This window comes from Pseudorca crassidens, chromosome 3 (assembly GCF_039906515.1).
Source record: "Pseudorca crassidens isolate mPseCra1 chromosome 3, mPseCra1.hap1, whole genome shotgun sequence".
In the NCBI taxonomy this organism is placed as follows: Eukaryota; Metazoa; Chordata; class Mammalia; order Artiodactyla; family Delphinidae; genus Pseudorca; species Pseudorca crassidens.
Window position 1 is genome coordinate 147,363,829 of NC_090298.1, and position 22,372 is coordinate 147,386,200.

Below are 22,372 nucleotides of genomic sequence, written 5' to 3' on the forward strand. Positions count from 1 at the left end.
CTCGGGAAGAGTAAATCAAATTCTTTAAAGTTCAAAGAGTATAACCTTAAAAATGGTAAGAAAACGTCCCGAGTGATGTAGTGAAATAACATGCAGTGAGAGAGATCAGAAAATCTTTCTGGAAAAAATTCAAAAGGCCGAGTAAAATACCGAGATATCTCATCAGACTATTGCTCTTTCCTTTGTGAGAAGAAGCTGGAAGAAGTGACCAGCAATTGCATTTGAAGGTAGTAACACTTCTACCCTGGAGAGAGCAAGCTGGAGGTGACCCTTCTGATGCACCAGCAGGAACAGCTAGTGCCTCTAGCTAGGGGATGTGTGGACCAGAGAACTGTCCCTGCAGGGCAGGTACGCTAAGGTTTGTAGGAGAAGCAATTCCAAGGGATACTGAGTTCCCACCCTTGACACTGAACAGCCAAAGGAATGAATCGCTGACCCACAGACTCTTCTTAAAGATGCAAGGGAGAATGAGAAGGCAAGCGAAGGGTATGGAGAAGAAGAAAAGAAAAGGAGAAGGGGACAAGGATGAGGAAGGAGGGTGTGATAAAGACAATGCAAGAGAGGTGTCAGGGCAAAGAGAGCGGGGGGAGATGGAGAGGGAAATCAGGAGGAGGAGAAGGGCAAGAGAAGACAGAAGAGGGGAATAAAAGGAGAGAGGAGAGGGAACAGAGGAGGAAGGCTTCGCTGGATTTGTAACCTTTTCTTTCTGAAGCTAGGCTGTAGGTTCGCAGTGATTGCCATGTTCGCTGTACTCTCCTCTGTGCTGTTTTGCATGCCTGGAACATTTCATAATTTAAAAAAGGAAGAGAAGGGAGAAGAAAGAATAAGAATAAAGAGGCGAGAACCCAGGGCATGCAGGTAAACAGGGGCCTGGTTCAGGTTCTTCTCCACGAGCACGGCGACTCCCATAGCATTTTGGGTTTTGCCCCACTCATCTTGGGGAGGCTTCTGCTCGTCCTGGAAGAGAGGGCGGCCGCCACACTGGGTCTGCATTTTCAGGATGCTCGGCGCCCTCATGGTTCTCCTCAGCCAATTCCCAGAAGAGTGGCCCATGCTCTCCAGAGCCACATCATCAAAACAGAAGCCCAGAGCGAGCTGTGTGGCTGACAGGGTCTTGGGGCTCCAGCCAGTGTCAGGCCTGAGACTCTGAGGTGGGAGAGCCAAGTTCAGGACATTGGTCCACCAGAGACCTCCCGGTCCCACGTAATATCAATCTGCAAGAGCTTTCCCAGAGATCTCTGTCTCATGGAGGCTAAACAATACGCTACTAAATAACCAAGAGATCACTGAAGAAATCAAAGAGGAAATCAAAATATACCTAGAAACAAATGACAATGAAAACATGATGATCTAAAACCTATGGGATGCAGCAAAAGCAGTTCAAAGAGGGAAGTTTATAGCAATACAATCCTACCTCAAGAAACAAGAAATATCTCAAATAAAAAATCTAACCTTACACCTAAACCAATTAGAGAAAGAAGAACAAAAAAAACCCCCAAAGTCAGCAGAAGGAAAGAAATCAAAAACATCAGATCAGAAGGACTTCCCTGGTGCCGTAGTGGTTAAGAATCTGCCTGCCAATGAAGGGAACACGGGTTCGAGCCCTGGTCCGGGAAGATCCCAAATGCTGCAGAGCAACTAAGCCCACGTGCCACAACTACTGATCCTGCGTGCCACAACTACTGATGCCTGTGCACCTAGAGCCCGTGCTCCACAACAAGAGAAGCCACTGCCATAATAAGTCCATGCACTGCAACGAAGAGTAGCCCCTGCTCACCGCAACTAGAGAAAGCCTGTGTGCAGCAACAAAGACCCAACGCAGCCAAAAATTAAATTTAATTAATTAATTAATTAAAAATAAGAACAGAAAAAGAAATGAAGTACACTAGCAAAGATCAATAAAACTAAAAGCTGGTTCTTTGAGAAGATAAAATTGATAAACCATTAGCCAGAGTCATCAAGAAAAAAAGGGAGAAGACTCAGATCAACAGAATTAGAAAGGAAAAAGGAGAAGTAACAACTGACACTGCAGAAATACAAAGGATCATGAGAGATTACTACAAGCAACTATACGCCAATAAAATGGACAAGCTGGAAGAAGTGGACAAATTCTTAGAAATGCACAACCTTCTGAAACGGAACCAGGAAGAAATAGAAAATATAAACAGACCAAACACAAGCACTGAAATTGAAACTGTCATTAAAAATCTTCCAACAAACAAAAGCCCAGGACCAGATGGCTTCACAGGAGAATTCTATCAAACATTTAGAGAAGAGCTAACACCTATCCTTCTCAAACTCTTCCAAAATATAGCAGAGGGAAGAACACTTCCAAACTCATTCTACGAGGCCACCATCACCCTGACACGAAAACCAGACAAACATGTCACAAAGAAAGAAAACTGCAGGCCAATATCACTGATAAACACATACGCAAAGAGGTAATATCAACAAAATGTAAAATGCCTAGGCACCTTAATCCACTAATTCTTCTTCCACAAATTTATTCCAAGAAAATAACTAGACAAGTGCTCCAAGGTTCACAGAGCAAAACATGTTATTTACGGAACTCTTAATAACACCAAGTATTTAGCAAGAACCTAAATATCCAGAGAAGGGTATCATTTGAATAGATCACGGTATAACTAGACAACGAAGTGCGATTAGCCTACCTAAAAGGATGGTGTGAATCTATGTGCCATAATGTGGAACTTTCTCCATGTTGTTCAGTAAAAAAACGTCTTCCTGTAAACGTGCACGCATATGCAATGTGCCTACTATGAATGTGCAAATGTTGCACAGCAGGGTGCCGAGAGTGAACTTCACCAAATTATTGGTACATAGTGGCTCTTTCTGGGTGGTGAGAAATCAAGTGATTTTCCTTCCTTCCTTTGTTTATCTATCTTAGAAATCAAGTGATTTTCCTTCCTTTCTTTGTTTATCTATACTATTGGAATTTTTACAATGAACATGTAATAATTTAAATATAGAAAACTGTTTTCAAAGATGAAAGTAAAACATGTCAAGGATATACACATTTCCTGGAGAAAAAGCAGGGTGAAAAGCAGAATAATGGCTGACTTTCAGAAGGAAAATGTGGAGTGACTTTGAAACCTGCCTAACAGCCTGACAAGATCAGTCCTTTCGTAGTTCTGGAGAAGGCAGGAAATCCCAGTGGTTAGGAGCTTATGCTCCAGGGTCAGTCCTTGGGTTCAGCGGGTAAGTGACTTGGGACAAATTACTTAAGCTTCTGTGCCTCAGTCTCCTCATTTACAAAATGTGTGACTGACAGCACCTGCCTCTAAGGCTGTCATGAAGATTAAGGACAAGAGTAAATGAACACCTATGACAATGCCTGGCACATAATCAATGTTCACTAGATATTAGCTCTTATGAAAACCAGCTTCAGGCAATTGTAGTCTAAGTGAGTTAACTTTCCCAGAATGAAGCACTAATGAACAGTTAAGGAGAGGGAGAAGGTAGAGGACAATTAAGCAAAGAAATCCACACAAGTAGACATATAAATATCTAGGCTCTGCAGCACAAGGGTTAAAGATATGGGCTGTGTGGTTTTAGACTTAACCTAGTAAGTTTTAATTGCTCATTCTGCAAAAGGGGGGTCATATACAAAAGGCCATTTTAAGGATTAAATGCCAAGTGCTAACACAGTGCTTGGTAATAACAAGCTTTTAACACATATTTGCTAATATTAATAAAAATAATTATTGTTGACTGTGAGATTAGGTAGTGGCTCCCTGTCACTACAGGTATCCAGGCAGGCTTACTTATTACAGGAAGACGACGATGGAGAGAAGACTTAGCCTTGGAAGGAGGGGATGAGCTACTGGATTCTTCCAGATCTAAAGATTCTGCTGTTGTTGAAACACAAAACTGATTTTTAAAATGGAGTTGTTTGGGATTGTTGTGCAGAGTGACTGGGGAGCCCTTCACCAACAGGGCCATCTCCCCAGAGTTACAGGGCGATGCAGCTCTCATAGGCCAGCCCTGCTTTTCAGACAGGTGAGGCAAGTGTTCCCCCAGACTGCCCATTCTCTGTACCAAGAGTGGCTCTACCTGCTCTGGAAAAGCTGCAGATAGCAGCTCTACATGCTCTCCCGCATTCACAAAAAGGAAAGCTAACTGCGTGGTGACAACAGTATTAACAGCAACAGCAAGCCCACGCTGATCACTTACTGTGTCCTGAGCTCTGCGCTGAGGGCTTTGCATGCATTGTCTTATTACTTCCCCCAACAGACCCATGCATATGTAGTGCCTATGCTATTATGTGTCATCCCCATTTGACAGATGAAAGCAATGAGGCTTGGAGGGAATAAGTATTGTCAAAAACCCTTCAGCCAGTAAGGGACAGGGGTTTGAACCCAGAATGTGAGAAGTAGTTGCAGGACCTCATGATAAGTTGACAACTCATTAGCATTAGATGAATCCTTTCCTCTTTCAGGACCTGCCACTACCTGTGCCAGCCCCACTGGGTCAGGTGACCCTTCTCAAGGTAGCTGGGAGCTGGGAAAGCTGAAATTGCCATTGGCATTATCTAGTAATTCCTGGGGAGAGCAGAACACTGAGAAACAAGGCTTAAGCTGCACCCACAAATCAGCACCCCAAGCAGCAGGATGAAGATCATCTTGGGAGCAAAGCCCTGGTGCTTAGAGAAGCCAGAGGTTTTGACCTTAATGATAAGGCCAAGTACCATAGAGACAGAATACTCCCTCAGAGACATCCAAATACTTGCGGACTGTTTTACCACTTTCATTTTCTTGTAATATCCTTTGGTCAACTCAAGCAGGCTTCAAACTTGCCTCATTCCACTTCTGTGGGCTCCCTCAGACTAGCAGCAAACAGGTTCACTTTGCCATGGCAAGGCCAGGGCACAATCCCCTGCATCTCTCCAGACCTGCACATGTCCTCAAACTCTGTACTCAAATCACTAATACCATCTGCCCCGAATACCAGGAAGATGCCAAGGGGACAAAGTCATAACCTCATGTGCAAGAACATGGACTTTGGAGTCAAAGACTCCTGGGTTCATGTCTCAGCTTCTCCACTGGGTACTTATCCTCTCTGAGCCTCAGTTTCCTCATCAGTCCAATGGGGATCATAATACCTCATAGTTTTGTTCCAAGGATTAATGAGATAATGTAATACTGGGAAAGCAGTGGAGCATTGAGGCTAAGAGCACAGGCTCTGGTGCCAGACTGTTTAAGTTCAGACGCTGGCTCTGTCACTAACTGTGTGTCCCTGGGCCTCAGCATATTCAATTGTAATATGGGGATAATAAGAGTATCCACCTCTATAGGGCAGGGAATGAATGAGTTATGGCTTGGAAAGTGCTTAGAACAGCACCTGGTGCATTGGTGACTACTTGGTAAACGAGAGTTGTTATGATTAATGCAAGTAAAGCCCACAGCACGGTAAAGATAAGTGTTCAATAAATGGTAACTGTTATTATTACAAGGTTCACTCTGCACGGAGAATTTTATGCACGTTTATCTCCTAGAAAGCAATTAAGAAATGAAGACATTAGGGGAAAATCTTGTCCTCTAGCAAAAGTTTCAGTCCGAGCAGAGAGAATTCACCATCCTGTTGCCCTGGCAAGATACCTTAGGAACCCCGTCCACCATTCCCAGGCTCTCCTTTCCTTTACTCAGCCATCCTCTCTTTCAGTAAATACTCATTAAGCACCACAGTGAGCCTAAAGGAGGAATGGAAATACCTAAGCTGTAAAAAAAATGCTCCAGCTCCTGCCACCCTGGAGCTTACAGGGTAGCAGGGGAGATACACATTAAATAAATACGTACACAAATGATTATTTAGGGACAGCTACAATTTGTGTTATGAAGAATGTGGTGAAAAGGTATAATGGGGGTCCTGATATGATGTAGCATCAGAGGTGTATGTGAGGGAGGAGTTGTTAGAAAAACTTCGTGAGGAAGTGCCGTTTAAGCTGGGACTTCACGGATGAATAGGAGTTGGCTGGGGGATGCCTGGGAGTGGAAGGAGGAAGCGATCCGGGCAGAGAGGCATTTTGTTCCGAGGCCCTGTAGCCACAAGGTGGCTGGCTCACTAGGGGAAAAGACACAAAGGTAGTAAGTTGACTTACCCCCAGACCATCCACTATCAAAAGCCCTCAGCTGGGAGGTTGGAAATTGGAGAGAAACCCAGGCCTCCAGGAACTGTGTTCTCAGTTGCATCTGTTATCTCTTCCCTTTCAGACTCTCCCTGCCTGGTGGCAAAGACTGCCAGGTCCCAGACCCTGACCCCGAGGCCAAGCGAACAAAGGTTTTGGCTCAAATACCCAGAAGTTGCAGACGTGGCTCACTTTTCCCACATGTGAACTTCAGCCAAGACACCACGACAGGGACTCTGCCCTCTGAATGCCCTCGGATGCCTCAATCCTGTCCCCATCACACGCCACTGGGTTTTGTGAGGCTATTCAGGCAGATAAGTTTCCCTCACTGAAGAAAAGGGAAACAGCATGAAAGAAAAGAATGGCCCCAAAGGAAGAATATGTGATTGACGTAAATGGGGATGTTCCCTTAGGAGCATCATGTATCATCAAAGAAGCCAAGCCCCAGGTCATTTATTTCTCTGCCTGTTTACACGAAATGGAAAGATATGTTTAAGTTTCCTGTAGCTTTACACTGCAAATTGACGCTCCCAGAAAGGAAGCCGTATGTTCCAGACGTAGCAGGTTTCTTTTGGAATTTGCATGTTGGCAGTCTGGCGCTATCCCCTAAATGGTACTTTCATTGTCTTTTTGTTCAAGACAGCAAGCTTCTTCCAGGATCAGAACTGCCTGCCAGCCTCCGTTGATAAACAGCCCACCAGCTCTCGTGGTAGATCAGGTTTAATGATTAGCCTAACTCCTTGTTTACCTAAGTGGCAATTACCACTGCAATGGAATAATATTTTAACTGCAGGGGAAGCATTACGGAGAGCCCCCCAAGAAAATCTACTGGCTGGGAATGGCCAACAGAGCTGCCCATACTCAGAGGAGAGGACCACTCCATCCCGGCTGGCAGATCTCTGTGTCTGAGATGCTGTCATTAGACGCTGCTCCAAAGACCTAAGGAAATGTGCCCAGGAGAAGTGTATGGTCCCAATCCTTTCAACTGAGGCTCAATGGCCCAGCAAAGTATGAAAGTGAGGCCTGTGCTTCTGAAGCATAACAGTCTAGAGTCGGTGGAGCTTGCGAAGCAACCTCACCACCGCAGGAGCAAATCTCAGCAGGTGCGATTTAAGGAAGATGGCACCAGTAAGACTCCACCTGCCCGAGCTGAGGTTGACATCCAAACTCCTGAGCACCCGGCTGTAATGGGCGAGACTCAGGCCTCTGGGCACCATCACCTCCCCACCTACTCACTCTCCTTCCCCAGGTCCCAGAAGGCAGGGGGCTTTCGGCACATCGCCATCCAAACCTCCCCCAGTCTCAGGAAGCACTTCCCAGTTTTCAAAAGGAAGAGACTCACAGCTAGCAAGTCCCTGGTGGAAATGCAGACAGCATCCCAAAGTGCCATCCAGGTGAACGGCAATCTCTCTGAACAGGACATTGTGTCCTCTGACCTTGCCTACTTAAGGCTGTCTCGGCATCTTGAAGATGGGCCTCAAAGGGTCAAGGCGTCCCACCCATTTCTCCCTAGAATGTCCAAGGTGCAAAGCAATGGGCCTGTGAGCATATGCTTGGAAGCAGGGACATGGAGGGCCTCAGAGAAAGCAACAGCTGCCATTCAGGTTCCAGATGATATTTATCACAGCCCTACCTGGGCAGGTAGAGAGTCCACTTTCAGCCCAGACAGGTCTGCTGAGATTAGCAACTCCATACCCACTTTCGTTGACATGTGTCCAGGTGATGGGAGAAGAGTGCCACCGTCAGATTCAGAAAGACCCCTCTCCTGCTTAAATGCCACCAGCGGTGCCAACCACATGCCCGGCACAGGGAAACTTAAACCTGAAATGCTTTTGCCCAAAGATAACTCTGATGACAAAGACCTTGGCCCATTGTCATCTCAGTCAAAGGAAACGTGTGTTCCCTCACATCCACAGACTCACAGCTCCCCTTCGCCAGGCTCCCACAGCCAGCCAGCCCAGCCAGGGGGAGCTTCAGATTGTGCTTCATCGAGTAACAATCACCAGGATCTGCAGTCACTCAAAACTAACAGTGAGTCAAAATCTGCCCCTGTGTGTCAGGAGCAGATGGCAAAGAACCCCTTCCAGTCACACATCCCAGCGTTTCAAAACTGTCCAGAAAGCGATCACCTCCCATCCTCTCTTCCAAGGAGGGAGACCGAACGGCAGGGCACCACGGAGATGGGTGCACTTAATCCAATCCACCTGGCACAGGGTGAGTTCTGCGACCTCCAGGGCAGGCTGCAATCCGTGGAGGAATCTCTGCACTCAAACCAAGAGAAAATTAAAGTCCTTCTGAATGTAATTCAAGACTTGGAGAAAGCTCGAGCTCTCACAGAAGGGTAAGGTGGATTTTTTTTATTGGGTTAAGCCACTTGCCAGGATAGGGGCAGAGAGAGAGCACTGGTTTCCGTTAGTAAGATGTCTCCAAAATGTCTGAGATTCTGTTGTTTCCCCAGATTGTAAGCAATGGTCCCCCTTTGTTCTGACTGGGTTTCGCCTGGTTGTAGGCTTTGGTGGATTTCCACGGTGATGTGTTTTTGTTTCCAGATGTCAACAGACTGCAGAAAGGGGGCCATGAAGCAGCAGAGTCAAAAGTGATTTTTATTAAGATGTGAGTCCAGCTGATAAATGATGGGGGAAAATGCTAGCATGTAGGTGCTTCCCCCACCCCCATCCTTGAAGCAAGTTACTGCATTTGCACAGTATTTTAGTTATTTATGGGTTGGTCACAGGGACTTGAGGTGGCCACTAAGCTTACTGTTGACCTTTCCCACCACTGACCACTTTGAAGGCTTGGGCCAGTCCATCATGGACCAGCTAAATGGAAACTGAAATGAGATCACAATTTTGCAAAGAGAAAAAAGTCACAAAATGCTTTCCTGGATGACTCAGCATCAGTCTGGGGAGGGGAAGGCAGTTTTCTGTTTAGGTGTGAGTTGTTCTTTCCTTGAAACAGTGCTCTCTAAAGACTGAGAAGAAGGAATGGCCAAAGCTAATCGACAAAAGGGTAGGAGAGGGAGGAAGTAATTAACTGGCCTTTGCTGATAGGGATCAGAATCAACATTGCCTTGTAAGAGAGAAGCACTGTGATGATACAGAGAGAAATGCACTGAACTAAGGGATCTGGAGTTTTAATCATCTTCCTCTACTCATTTGCAAAGTCCCTCAGTTTCCCCATCTATCATGCGGGGGTAAGAATAACTGGCTCATCTCACAGGGTCATTGTCAGCATGAAGAAAACCCATATGTCAAAGTGCTTAAACATTTATAAAGCGCTCTAGAAATGTGAGCTGCTATTAACGGGGGTTTCTTGTCTCTGTGTCTGTAATGGCCAGGCTTTGGTACTCATGAGAGGGGCAATGCTGTGCTGCAGGGAATGAGTCTGTAGAATGCGTGCATGCCAGGGGGATTTTGCCCACAGATTTATCTAGTAAATGCTCTGTCTTGCAGGCGCAACTTTTATCGAACCGGCCAAGATCTCAACAACTGCAGGACCTGCCAGAACACGGCGTGCATCATATACAGGTACCTGGCCGCAACCGAGGCCTGCTCTCGAGAGCACAGAAGTTGCAGGGTCCACAGGACATTCTCGTAAGCTCTCTTAGGCACAGAAACTCAAGAGAGGGGCAAAGACAGGAGGCCTTGGAATACCTGAGACTTAAAAAGCAAGGTGTTTAACTATGAAATGTTAGCATCTGGTTCCAAGGCAGGCATTGCTTTGTTTCCTCACAACAAGGTCTATGAGCAAATCCTCTTGAGATCATCATCCCTCCACTTACTGAATACCGAGTACAGGCGCCTTGCTAAGCTCTGCACGCCCGTTTGCGTCTCTTTCACAGTATACCTCGTGAGGTAGGCGTTAAGGTCCTCAGAGAAGTTCAGCCATTTGGCTCCACTCCCATAAAGCATTTTCAGAGAGCGGGGGCGGGGGGGCTCGCCAACCAAATATTCAGAGTCTTGGGACTCAAATCCAGATCCTTCTGATCCCAAGCCCTATGATCTTGATTGCTGTACCACACAGCCTCTTCCTCCACAGTAGCTATCACATGCCAACAATTACTATATGTTAAGAACTATGCTCAGCACTGTGCGTTCGTTTCTAAGTACACTGTTTCTTTCCAGCAGGGGGTAAGGCTGCTGCAATAGAGTGAATTTTTATAAGTAATAGAAGGGAAACAGCATACAGTTGGAAGAGCACTAAACTTGGAGTCAAAATCCCCAAGTCTACGCCTGCTTACTTGTCTGGAGCTCAGTTTCCTCATCTGTAGAGTGGGAACAATTATCCCTCTTGAGAGTTGCCGTTAGGAACAAATGAGAAAATACATCTGAATGCCTTTTGTAACAGAAAATTTCTGTACAAATCCAAGAGCTTATTCCTGTTATTACTGGAAAAATCAACACCCCTTTAGCTGGAAGTCTACTTTCGGTGGCACACTGGAAAAGTGGTCTAAAGCAGTCATTTCAGTTGATGGAATCTATGTTTAACAAAAGTGTATGCTTTGGTTTTCTGTATTATTTTCTCTCTCTGATGAGAAAGGCAGCTAGGGCCTGAGCAAACTGAAGCCCAACTGGGTTGCCTGTGTCTTCTTTTTAAAATGTCTCATTCCTTCCAGCAGAATCCTGAGGTTTCATCCTGGCAAGGGATGGGGGCCTGGTAGTCAGGGGGCCCCTACCCTTAGGTGAGGCCTTGGGCATTTTCTCACTGAACTGTCAACACTTTATACCTAAAAGCCAAAGGACCATAAAGTTTTTTCACCAATAACAATAACAATAACAGGAGCTTCAGGACCTCTCAGAAAAAAACATGCCCTTTACCCTGGCATGAAATATCCCCTCTTAAAAGGGGGCTCTGGAAAAGGCTTGTGCATTGGAAAGAAAAATTAGGGAGTCGCATCAATTGCTTACCTTTTGCTCCTTTTTTTATATTCCCCATCTTAAGCAAATTTCCTCATCATCAGGAGGACAAAAATCATTAAATGTCTAGACTGTTAGGGAGGACAAAAACTTTTCCTCATAAACAAAAATAATTATTTTTAACTAACTTCCATTTAAATTTTGAAAAGTCTCTTTTTCAGCAGCCACATGATGTATTTTCTATTACCTTCAGATGACTTTTTATTTAGCTTATGTAAGAGAAAAGGACAAATGTTTATTTTCCAATCTACTATGAGTTTCTTGCCCTGGCCTTCGGCAAATCGTTTCTGGCCTCTGAGTTTCCTCATCTGAAGAATGAGGGCCTTTAACTAGATGGTCCCTATGGTCCCTTTCAGTTCTGACATTCTGATGTTCTAGGCTGAATTTAAAATAGTAATATTTGGCTAAACTACAACCTTCCAACAAGTCTGAGAATGTTTGCATTTTTCTAGTACTTACTTCAAATATCTCAAGCAAACATTCTAAATTTACCCCTGGATGCGCTGGCAAACCTTTATCCACACATCCCTTTCCAGTTTTCCAAGAAAAGCAGCCATTGCATGCATCTATCCCTCATTACCATTCAAAGCCAGACTTTTCTCCCAGACAGTATCTATATCGTTGTATCTAAGCCATTGGGAAGGAACAGGCAATTAGTTTGATGAAAGCAAAGAAATAAGAACAACATCTCCATCACAGTAACAGTGGGAAGATGAGAGTTGTCTTTTTTTTTTTTTTTTTAACATTTCAAATGACTTCAAACCCTGTGTGGTACCCTGGAAAGTCAGATCTTGCAAACCAATAAATAAATGATGTGAAATACTCATCCTCGGGCCTTGTTAAGCTGCAGTCTCTCCCTGATGACGGATGGACCGAGTGCATGTCACTGAACATAAAGCACATGGATGCGTGATGGATTGCCTGCCGGGTCTTCTTCTCTGGAGATGTTGCTGCTAAGTTAGCAGTCCATAAGGTTTTCTAAGTGGCCCCATCAGCCGAAGCCTATGGCTATGCTACTCGCTTCCATCAAGACACATGGGGTCACTGGTTCTATCCGACTCATTCTCTCTGCTCCAAGAGGAGCCTTCTGTCCACCCACTCCTCAAAGCCTCACTGGCATTCTTCTTACCATGGATCACTGTGATAGATCCTACCTCACCAAGGAGAACAGCACCAAAACTGATGCCCAAAGATTCCGTGTATTCTCATGAGTACACCAGGAAGAATGAACTCCTTGCAGTTTTGACTGCTGTGGGCTCCAGGGGAAGGGTGTGGGGACTGACTCTATGACTCAAGCTGGTTCCAGGCTGTTTAGACCCCAAACACTCTCCTCACGTCTCCTTAGCATTAATCCTAGGACAAGGTACTCAAAGGGTTTCTGCATGCCTCCTGCGGTACCTAAGATTCAATAGCATTGGATTACCTAGTGAGAAGGTTGTTCTCTTTTCAAATTCATTTCAATTCTTCTGATTTACCCAGAGGGAAAAATCTGAGTTTGGTGCTAGAATGTCTTCAAAACCTTTCTAATGCTTACTTATCACACTTCTTTGCCAAGAGTGAGCATGTTTCATGTTCATAGCCATGGGCAAGCAAGAGTGCACAGCCAGAATGTAATCATTTCTAAATCTTTATGGGAAGATTTTAACTTTTAAAACTAGTCCCCCTACCTACTCACTGTTAGGCACGTCTCCATTTTCAAAAGGTATATTGCCTGTTTTGTACAAATGTTTTTAAGTCTAAAAAGTGAATTGGTCTAGAGAGAAAAAAATTATTGTGCATGTGGTATGGGGAGTTTCACAAAAACCATGAAGGTGGTGAATGAATGACTGCAGTTTTGGAAACTGTGCCTTAAGGAACCAGCTCCCTTTCCTCTCTCAAGGACATGAAGTCTCTCCAAGCCATATCTCTCCTCCTTCCCTCACCCCATTCTCTGCTCCTCCAGCCACATCTGCCTGCACTTCATCTTCACGTTCACTCTAAAAATAACCACAGAACCTCTCTGGAGGTCTCTGACTACACCAATCATGCATTTATTTTACTGATGTAGCTCCCAGGAAAAAAATCTGCCTGGTTTAAGTTGTAAAATGCCTCAAATGTTTTAAGGAAAAAGAATGGGAAGTCTTTCTCAGAAAAAAAAAATTTCTTCTATCATCCAAGTGTGTTTCTTAGAAAATGGAAATAAAAAGCAAACAGCAAACTTACCATTTTCAATGGGTGAAGGGAGAGGCTGGCCATGAAAAATTTGAAAGGTGCTAGAGAGGAGAGAACAACAGAAGAGCACTTGTTTGCTCAGGGGTCTCTCTGGACAGGCTGTCTCCTCTTCTCATCCTTAGCCTCTGTTCATGACTTCAACTGCACTCATGGATTTTAATTTTAATTTCGGTGACATCAGCTTCCCCTATCTTTTTTATGAGTTCTCTCTCTCTCTCTCTCTCTCTCTCTCTATATATATATATATATATATACACTACCTACAGATCTTTCCATTTCTATCTTGATATCTCAAAGGTACCTCAAATTCTCCATATACGAAAACATACTTCTTATTTTCCTCCACAAAATTCTTTTCCTATGTTTCTTATTTTGCTCAACATTGTTAACCACAGTTCCATAAAGAAACTATAGTCCCCATAGTGCCTTGCTCCTCTCCTTTACAACACACATCAAACTGGCTACTGATTCTACCCTCTCTCTCTGGTCCATAAAGGCTCTCATCATTGGTCACTTAAACGCTAGCTGGCCTTTTTGCCATAGGTACCTTTTGCCCTGTCCCGAGTAATCCTCCACACAGATTGCTAAATTACCTGAAAAGAAGAATCTGATCATGTCACTCCCCTGCTAAACAATTTTGTTCCAGTTCCTGTTGTTTCCTTCAGCTAATTTTTCAAAGCCCTTTGAACATGATACTAACCTTCTTACCTGCTGGGTCTCCTATTTCTCCCCAGCCGCAGGGAACTACTCAGCTGGCTTCATATACTGTGCATTTTCTCATGCATGTTTCCTTATTTCCTGAAATGCCTTTTCTGCCCCTGCTTTGTCTGGAAATCTCCTAGTCTTGCAGCTTAAAAGTCAGTTCCTCTGAATAGCCTTACATGCCTTCCCAAGAAGGACCCCCTTGGCACACACATTCCTCGACTATACCATTTATCCTGCATTGTAACGCAGTGTTTATGAGTTTCTTTCCTTCAGCAGATGGCTAGTACCTCAAAGTCGTGGGCCAGTGTCTAACACATAGTTGGTGCTCAACAGAATCTTGTCAAGGAAGAGAATGGCTATACTGACTAGGGGAGGGATGAAAAACAGTGGTGGGCTTGAGACCGCTATTCAGATGCCCCAAAGTCAAGTCAGTGTGACCATTTGTGTGTGCCCCTACCCTTGGGTGGGGAAACGGAAGGCCTTAATTAATCAAATGTTCTTATTAGGGAAGGAAGGCTTCTGTGCAGCAGGTCCTCAGAAGATCTTTCGGAACTAAATCAAACGACTATATGTAGTACATGGACTGTCAGTTTTCAAACACCTGGAACACTACAAGATGAAACCTAATCAAATCTTCCTTCGATGACTCAGAATGCTTGTTGCAATTTCACAGGACATTGAGATCCTCGTTCATCATGGCCATCCAACATTATTGCCCAGTACTTCTGTACTGGCTGTGGTAGGAAAGGCGGTTTGCTTTGTGGAAAACTGAAAACTCCCTCCAGGCTAAAATATCTCCCTTCTACGGTGTCTGAACTGCACCAATGATCTCTATGGAAGAGGGAATTAAGGCATTAGATTGGCAGGTTCTGTTGGTAAAGCATCAAAACCCAGTGTAGTAGGCAGAATAATGTCCACAAAAGATGCCCACATTCTAATTCCTGGACCCTGTGAATACCTTTTACTTGGTAAAAGGGACACTGCACGTGTGATTAAGTTAAGGATCTCAGGACAAGGTAAGTAGCCTGGACTGTCCAGGTGAGCCTAACATAATCATAAGGATCCTTACAAGGGAAAGATGAAGGCGGGAGAGGCAGAGTCAGAGAGGATGTGACAACAGAAGCAGAGGTAGAAGTGATGTGGTCACAAGCTAAAGAAGGTAGGCAGCCTCCAAAAGCTGGAAGAGGCAAGGGACACATTCTCTCCTCGAACCTCCAGAAGGAACACAGTTCTGCTGACACCCTGATTTACAGTTCTGCAGGACTTCTGATCTCTGGACTCTAAGAGTAAAATCTGTCTTGTTTTAAACCACTACATTTGTGGTAATTTGTTTCAGTAGTAATAGGAAACTAAGACGCCTGCATTAAACCCTTATAATTCGTAAACTACTCACATCTAACTGGAGGTCTGTTAACTTGACTTTGATGATCTTTGCAACTATGACAGCTAGGGGAAGACAGAGATCTGTTGGGATGAAGATTAGGGAAAAGAAATAAGAAGAGAGCTACCACTTATTGAGTGTCTATTATTACTGGTCATTATAAATGCCTTTTATTTTCATATCTAATCCCCACAACCATGTGAGACAGATAAAAATACTCCCATTTTACAGATAACTGAGATAACTGAGGTTCAGGGACTTGCACACTATTCAGATTAGACAATTGAGACTGAGAGAGAGAGAGGAACTTGCATTCTTATTCTGAAACTAGTAAGCGGCAATGTCGAGATTGGAACTTAGTCCTCCCTTCCTGTTGGCCAGATTCTACAGCATGCTGCCTTCAGAGGACAGACCTGCTTGAGGGGTATCAGGGCTCAGCAGAATGTTGTATGGCTGAGTTCTCATAATCCAAGGGCATCGTGAGGGTTTGTGTTTAAGTTGCAGGACCTAAATAGTGTTCTCAAAGTGTGATCCTGGGCCATCTGCATCAGCCTCCTGGCTGTGAATACTGGTTGCTGGCCTTCACTCCCCAAACCTGCTGGATCAGAGGGGTGGCGTGGAGGATGGGAATCTACAGGCACAGCCAGTTTCCTGGGAAAGCCTGATCCCAGTGAAGCTTGAGAAACATTCAACTAGGTAAAATTAGGGTCTTGAAAGGAGGAGGTTTCTGGTTGATTTATTAGAAACTTTTGTGACATAGAAAGCTCTTGCTAATAAAGTAACCCAGAAAGTAGCTTTTGTTTGAAACGCATCATTGGACAGATGATTTACCTTTCTGCTTGGCTTCAATTACAGGGTTAGGTGGTCAGGTATAGACCTAACTAGGGGGTGCAGGTGAAAGCGGAGGCAAGAGAAAGGGAAGGGAAGAGGATTGGTGTGTGGGGGGGTGCTTCTTCATAGACTAAGGGTATTTTTGATGCCTCCTATTTCCAATGAGAAGACAAAATGAGCTTCTGCCGGTCCACGTGGGCACACAGGCTTTCATTATGCACTACTTAGGGGATTCATTTGTAGCCTCTCCTCCCTCCCACATTTCCCAGCTCCTTGGTCCTCGTCTGAGATCAGGAACGGAATGGCAATCCCTGCTGTGCTTCCTCCTCCAATTAAGGTTCAGATCAGTTAGAGCCCAATTCTGCTCCCAGGCCAAGGGCCCAAATGCTAGGAACTGCCCTCTGGTGCGTCCTGGAGGAGCAGTTACAAACACCTGACAGGGTGGCCATGCAAAGTGCTGCCCAGGACCACCCACCCTGCTCCAGGAGAGGGTGTGGTCACGACAGGCTCCAGAACCAGGGAATATGCGTGAAGCTGAACACCAGAATCCTCCACCACTTTCCTCTCATTTCCTCAAACGCCACAGACCATAGACTGCTTTTTTATCATTATTGATTTCTCCACTGTTACAACTCCTCTGAGCAAGACAGAGATGAAGTTAAGGATATGCAAAAGGAGATTTGCTGCAAGTGCCGTCCTTTGTACCTGGCGACCAGCATCCCTGTTCTTGGGGTCGCCCCCTCATTGTTTTAATATCTGGAACTTCCCATAAGGAGTCTCTCTGGAACACAGGCCAAAGCTGTACAGCTGTGTGCCCTGTCGGAGAAAAGCCAGGCCTTCGTCTAACCAAGGAAACTTGGCCACTGGGTCTTAGTCTTGCCTGCCACTTAAAGCTATTACTTAACCAGAGAAAAAGGCATTTTACTAGAAATGCAATATGCACCCAGGCTTGTGAATTCAGCAACCAACTTTCCACGTAAATTATTTAGTATGTTCCTTTCGTTTGCTTAAGATGCCCTCCCAGCGCGGAGCCAAGTGAACTGTCAGAGCCTCGTCTTCCAGCCACGGTCCTCTCTCTGGCCAGCAATGAATTCCACAGTGAGGAGTAATTATAAAGCACACAGCAGGTCTGTTCTTTCTAGTAATCACAGATGTCTTTGCAGCTCTCATCCCATGGTAGTATGGACTGAGCAGCATTCATTTCAAATGCCGGAACGTGAATGTGAATGGCAATACTACCCAGCATCCCCCAAACAACTACCACCAAACATAGCTCAAGCTCTCTTTTGGAAGCAGACATAAAGTTTGGGGTACATGTGGAAACCTCTCTGAGCCTCGACAGTTTGATCCCCAAGATATTTGCCATTAGTCCCTGTTTCTCTCAGTATGCTTATCCCTTTCTTCTTTTCCCTGGAGTGTAAGTGGAAAGAAGTAGGATTTACAGCATCAGCAATTTATCTGCAATAAAAATGAAACCTATTTTAATGCATTAATAGCTAAAGAGGCTGAAACATGCCATAAATATAAAATCAAGAAAGTTGAGCATTTCACAGGAATAACAAATGGATGGCTGCTGGCAGGAGGCCACAGCTGACCACAAAATGACCCAATCGTTATTCCTCTGTCAAGTTAACGCAACAATCATTACCATTTGTTGAACCAGGCACTGTGCCAGGAATTCTGCTAAACACTGTACACGTATCATGTCTTTTCAGACTCCCCAAAACCCTAAAATATGGGTATGGTTATTATTCCCATTTTACAGATGAGGAAACTGAGACTCAGAGAAGCTATGTGACTTGTCCAAGATCCAACAGAGCTAGGGCTTAAACCAGTCCTGCTTTCAGGAGACCTTCTTGTGCCTTTCCCTCTTACTTTCTGACCTTGCACAATCAGTGAATATTTGTGTTAAAGTTCTCTGAGACGACCTTCTCTTTCTAAGGACTTAATGTGAAGACATTCTCAACACAGAGCCACAGAACCCAGAGCGCAGACCTCCCTCACAGACAGCAATCAGCAGTGAGGTTTCTGCAGCGTGGCTCTGCTTACTTATGTGCCTAGAAGAGAACGTGCAATTCTCTGAGGACTCGTCAGCAGACAGTTGCCCAAGAAGGGGTGTACTTGCCAGCTGGAAATGGCTGTGAGTTGTGAAGCTTAAAATTGCACCCTATAAATAATGAGCAAACTGGTCATTAGGAGAAAGTTTTAGGAACAATATCCCTTCCAGACTGGGGAAAAACACTAACTAAGGTTCCTACTTTCCCAGACTGTGATTCTTCCCCAGAGACACTTCCCAAAGTGGTGTGATTTATTCACATAGACAGGAACCAAACTACCCGTGCTGATTCCATTGATTCTTACAGCTAATTCTAAAACAAAAGTTGCTGGAGCTCAATGAATCTGTGTTGCACCTGAGTTCCGTGGCAAGAGGGGCCACAGAAACACTCTAACAGAGATGAAGAGGTGGAGAGGGACTTGGAAGTGGTTTTGTCTTCAGGGAGATGCCATGGATCGTTAGTTTCTCAGCCAACCTGCTTGGGGTGTACGGTTTATGGTTTAAAAGAACGGTACGGTTTAAAAGAACAAGACCCACCTGCTGAGAAGGAAGAGCAAAGGGCCCCCGAGGACCTCAGCAACCTACACCAGACCCAAAATTGCACCGCCCAGATACTACCTTGAGTAAGCTGCCTCCTGTGGGGTGTCTGTCTTCTCTGGTACGCGGCCTCCCCGTCAGAACGTCCCTGAAATCTGGAAACACTGTGGCAGGGTGGGCTGGTCAGCTGGGTCACGCAGGGTCGTGCATGCAGCCCAGCCCAGGTTGGGTCTGGTTCCACAGCGGGCTGCAAGTTCATTTAGGTGCACTAGGCCTTGGTCACCAGCCCCTCCCCTCCCCCCCGCCACGCTCATCTGGTGACCAGGATCTCACACAGATTGAAGACTGCTGTTCTTTCGATGCTGTGTGCCTTCGTGTACAAGCTTTGGAGCCAGACAATCTAGGCTCAAACCTTGACTCTGTCACTTATTAGTGTGTGCCCTTGGCAGAATATTTAACCTCCCCTTGCCTTGCCTCAGTTTCCTCACCTGTGAAATGAAGATAATATCTACCTCATGGGGCTCTGAGAATCACATGAGACGTGAGAATTACTAAACTTGTAGTATAGTGTCCGGAATATAGATTTCATTACATAAATGAGAGTCATTCTCCTCCTCTTCCTTCTTCTTCATCATTTAAATTACCATATGGCCTCACCTAACATGACCCAGATACTCTCATGTTATATCTCTTTCTTCTTAGAGTAAGACCCTGGTACCAGCCAAGCCCTGGGCTAAAACATCTGATCCCTTTTTAGGAAAAAAACAGAGGACTAGAGGTCAGGAAAGCAAGCTGAGATTCTGATCATAAATTATGGTGTGACTCCCTTCACCAACTCACTTGTCAGCTGAACGGAGATAACAACCTTCCTAGATTCCTGAGCTATTGTGAAGATAAAATGAAAGTGCAGATCTGGAGTGTCTGCAATCTGAAAGTGCTATATAAAAGTAAGAGGTTTCTATTGTTTGTTTCTATATAAACTTTTATCTCTGTGTGTCTCACCCAACTTCAGTTTGCCCAGCCAAGATGCTACATCCAGAATCTGTCTCTGTTGTTTGCTTATGTATTTACGCATTTATCTACTTTTTGCTTCTCACTATTTCTTCTTCCAGACAAGCCATGACTTAGGCTTCTCGCTACTTCCCATTACCTAGAAAAACATCCTTCTGTTTTTCACCTAGCATGATGGCTGGAGCATTGATCTGTCAGCTAGATGAGTGAAATGCCCTCAAGAGGGAAACCTGAAAGCTCTCTTCCATGCCTGGTCTACACACAGCTCACTTTCTAAATGCAAAGTGGCACCATGCACAGACATCTTGGCTGGGAAAGGCTCTAAGGATCCCCAGACAGTGAACTGGGCACTCCTGAACCAGGTGTCAGGTATTCCTGCGTCCCCAGAGGGCCAACCTTGCAGACCTTGAATGCTCCAAACTATCTCAATGGCTCCGGGCCTGAATCCTGTATTATAACGATTTCTTGACCACCATTTGCCACTCCCGTCCCACCGTGAGCCAGAGCTCTGTACAAACTAAGCATTCAGCACTCCTCTTCATCCATGTGGATATGAATGGAGAAGATGGTAAGGGTGGGAGGATAGGTAGATTAAGAGGAAAGAGAGAAGGGAAGGTTGGAAAAGTTACTGGTGTTCTACCTTGATACCAAACCCAAGGCAGGCATTTATTCCCCAGAATCTGCCAACAACCCTCTGCTAAGAGTCTGCTTGAATTCTCTCAAGCTGGCATTTTATTCCCTCTTTCAAGATGTTGCTGAAAGTGCTGTGGGCTGGCTAACTAAGAAGTTGAGGGGCATCTCCTCTTCTCGACCCAGCCTCAAAATGAAAGACAGATGAGAGAGGGCACTGCCTCCTGCCCATTTACAGGGCAGCTGCTACCAAAACAAAATATACGCCTTCTCCTCCCTTCCAAACTAAACAGTAGTTTGTCAAATGGATGGATAAGAAGAAAAGTGACAATTTTCCTTTATGTTAATAAATTGCCTAAAAAAACATTAATCAATTTCTTTCCAAAGCACAGATGCTTCTCTGTACTCTGTTATTTGCCTGACCTTGAAAAGAAAGTCACCTTCAATCCTCTTTGAATTGTCAAGACCAATGGGGGCAGTTGCAAGAAGAGGATGGGGAGTTCCCTAAGTCCCAGTGATTATAATGGAAGCTTGTGGTGTTTCCATAGAAATATAAAGAGCATATTCTTCCCTGAGTGTACATGGAGGGGAGAGGTGAAAAGTGATGTTTCTGGCAAGGTATACAATTACTGAAGAGTTGAAGGTATGAGTGAGGAGGTGAGGCATTCAGTCTCTAAGATAGGAAGATAAGAGACTTACTGGAGTGGGTAGAGATCACATCCTACATAAGGACATTTCCCGTTATTGTGTCCCATCTGCACAACTACCCACTGAAGTAGCTTTATAACCCCCACTTTCAGTTGGGTCTCAGAAAGAGAAGCAACTTACCCAAGGTCACCCAGCCAGTAAGTGGTACAGCCTTGGTTCAAACCCAGGAGTATTCCATTCGAGAGCCATTTCTGTATTGTCTACAATGTGCTTTAAATTGTGAGCTAAGACAGACTTTATCTTCTTTTTTTTTTAAATAAATTTATTTATTTATTTATTTAATTTTTGGCTGCACTGGGTCTTCGTTGCTGTGCGCAGGCTTTCTCTAGTTGCGGTGAGCGGGAGCTACTCTTCGTTGCGGTGTGTGGGTTTCTCATTGCGGTGGCTTCTCTTATTGCAGAGCACGGGCTCTAGGAGCCCGGGCTTCAGTAGTTGCAGCACGCGGGCTCAGTAGTTGTGGCACACGGGCTTAGTTGCTCCATGGCATATGGGATCGTTCCAGACCAGGGCTCAAACCCGTGTCTCCCGTCTGGCCTCTTGGTGCTGGTAACTAGTGGCTCTGTGTCCTTAGTAAATGCTAGCCAATGTCAAGAGCTACTAGAGATCTTCTAGCCAAAGCTTAGGATTTGCCAGATCAGTGAACAGAAGTATCCACTGAGGCTCCCACTTCCAGGATGTACTGCCCAGCACTGCACCCCTATTTGTCTCTGAGCCTGGGGTGGGTTTCTGTCACCACTACCTGCAACTCAATCTCCCCAACTGAAATTTAAGGAGATGGATTCAGAGGCCGGGGAAGAGTTGTCTCCAGCAAACTCTCATTGCTTTAAGGAAGGAATTTAAAGCAGTGAGTTGCAAACTCTGATTCTTACCCTCTCTTACACTATTTCACAGATAGAGAACATCTACATTCATAGTTCTCCTAGCTCCTGAAATATCCCTGCCCTCTTTTCACCAGGCAGAAAAATAACCTTCATCCTAGAGCATCAGCTGGAGCCAAAGAAAGTAGGCACCCCTTACTCATTCTAGGAATTTCCTCAGCTTTCTGGTATCAGAAATTTCATCCATCCATCCATCCATCCATCCAGCTGGTCAACAGTCTAAACATCCATTCATTCATCCAACCATCCATTCATCCATACAACCATCTAACCATTCATCCAGCCATCCAACCAATGATCCATCCATCCATCCATCCATCCATCCAACCATCCATCCATCCATCCATCCATCCATCCCCCCAT

General features: G+C 45.0%; 2 protein-coding genes across 2 annotated transcripts in view; one reads left to right on the plus strand and one right to left on the minus strand.

The window, feature by feature from the left end:
• The window catches only part of DOCK2 (dedicator of cytokinesis 2), a 405,630-nt gene that overhangs the window by 184,246 nt on the left and 199,012 nt on the right, over window positions 1–22,372 (minus strand). The window lies entirely within an intron of this gene.
• The window catches only part of INSYN2B (inhibitory synaptic factor family member 2B), a 113,275-nt gene that overhangs the window by 85,518 nt on the left and 5,385 nt on the right, over window positions 1–22,372 (plus strand). The window contains exons 2-3 of the mRNA XM_067732886.1: window positions 6,231–8,486; window positions 9,598–9,672. Of these exons, the coding sequence (XP_067588987.1) occupies window positions 7,141–8,486; window positions 9,598–9,672 (1,421 nt within the window). The 5' untranslated portion in view covers window positions 6,231–7,140. The remainder of the gene's footprint in view (window positions 1–6,230; window positions 8,487–9,597; window positions 9,673–22,372) is intronic.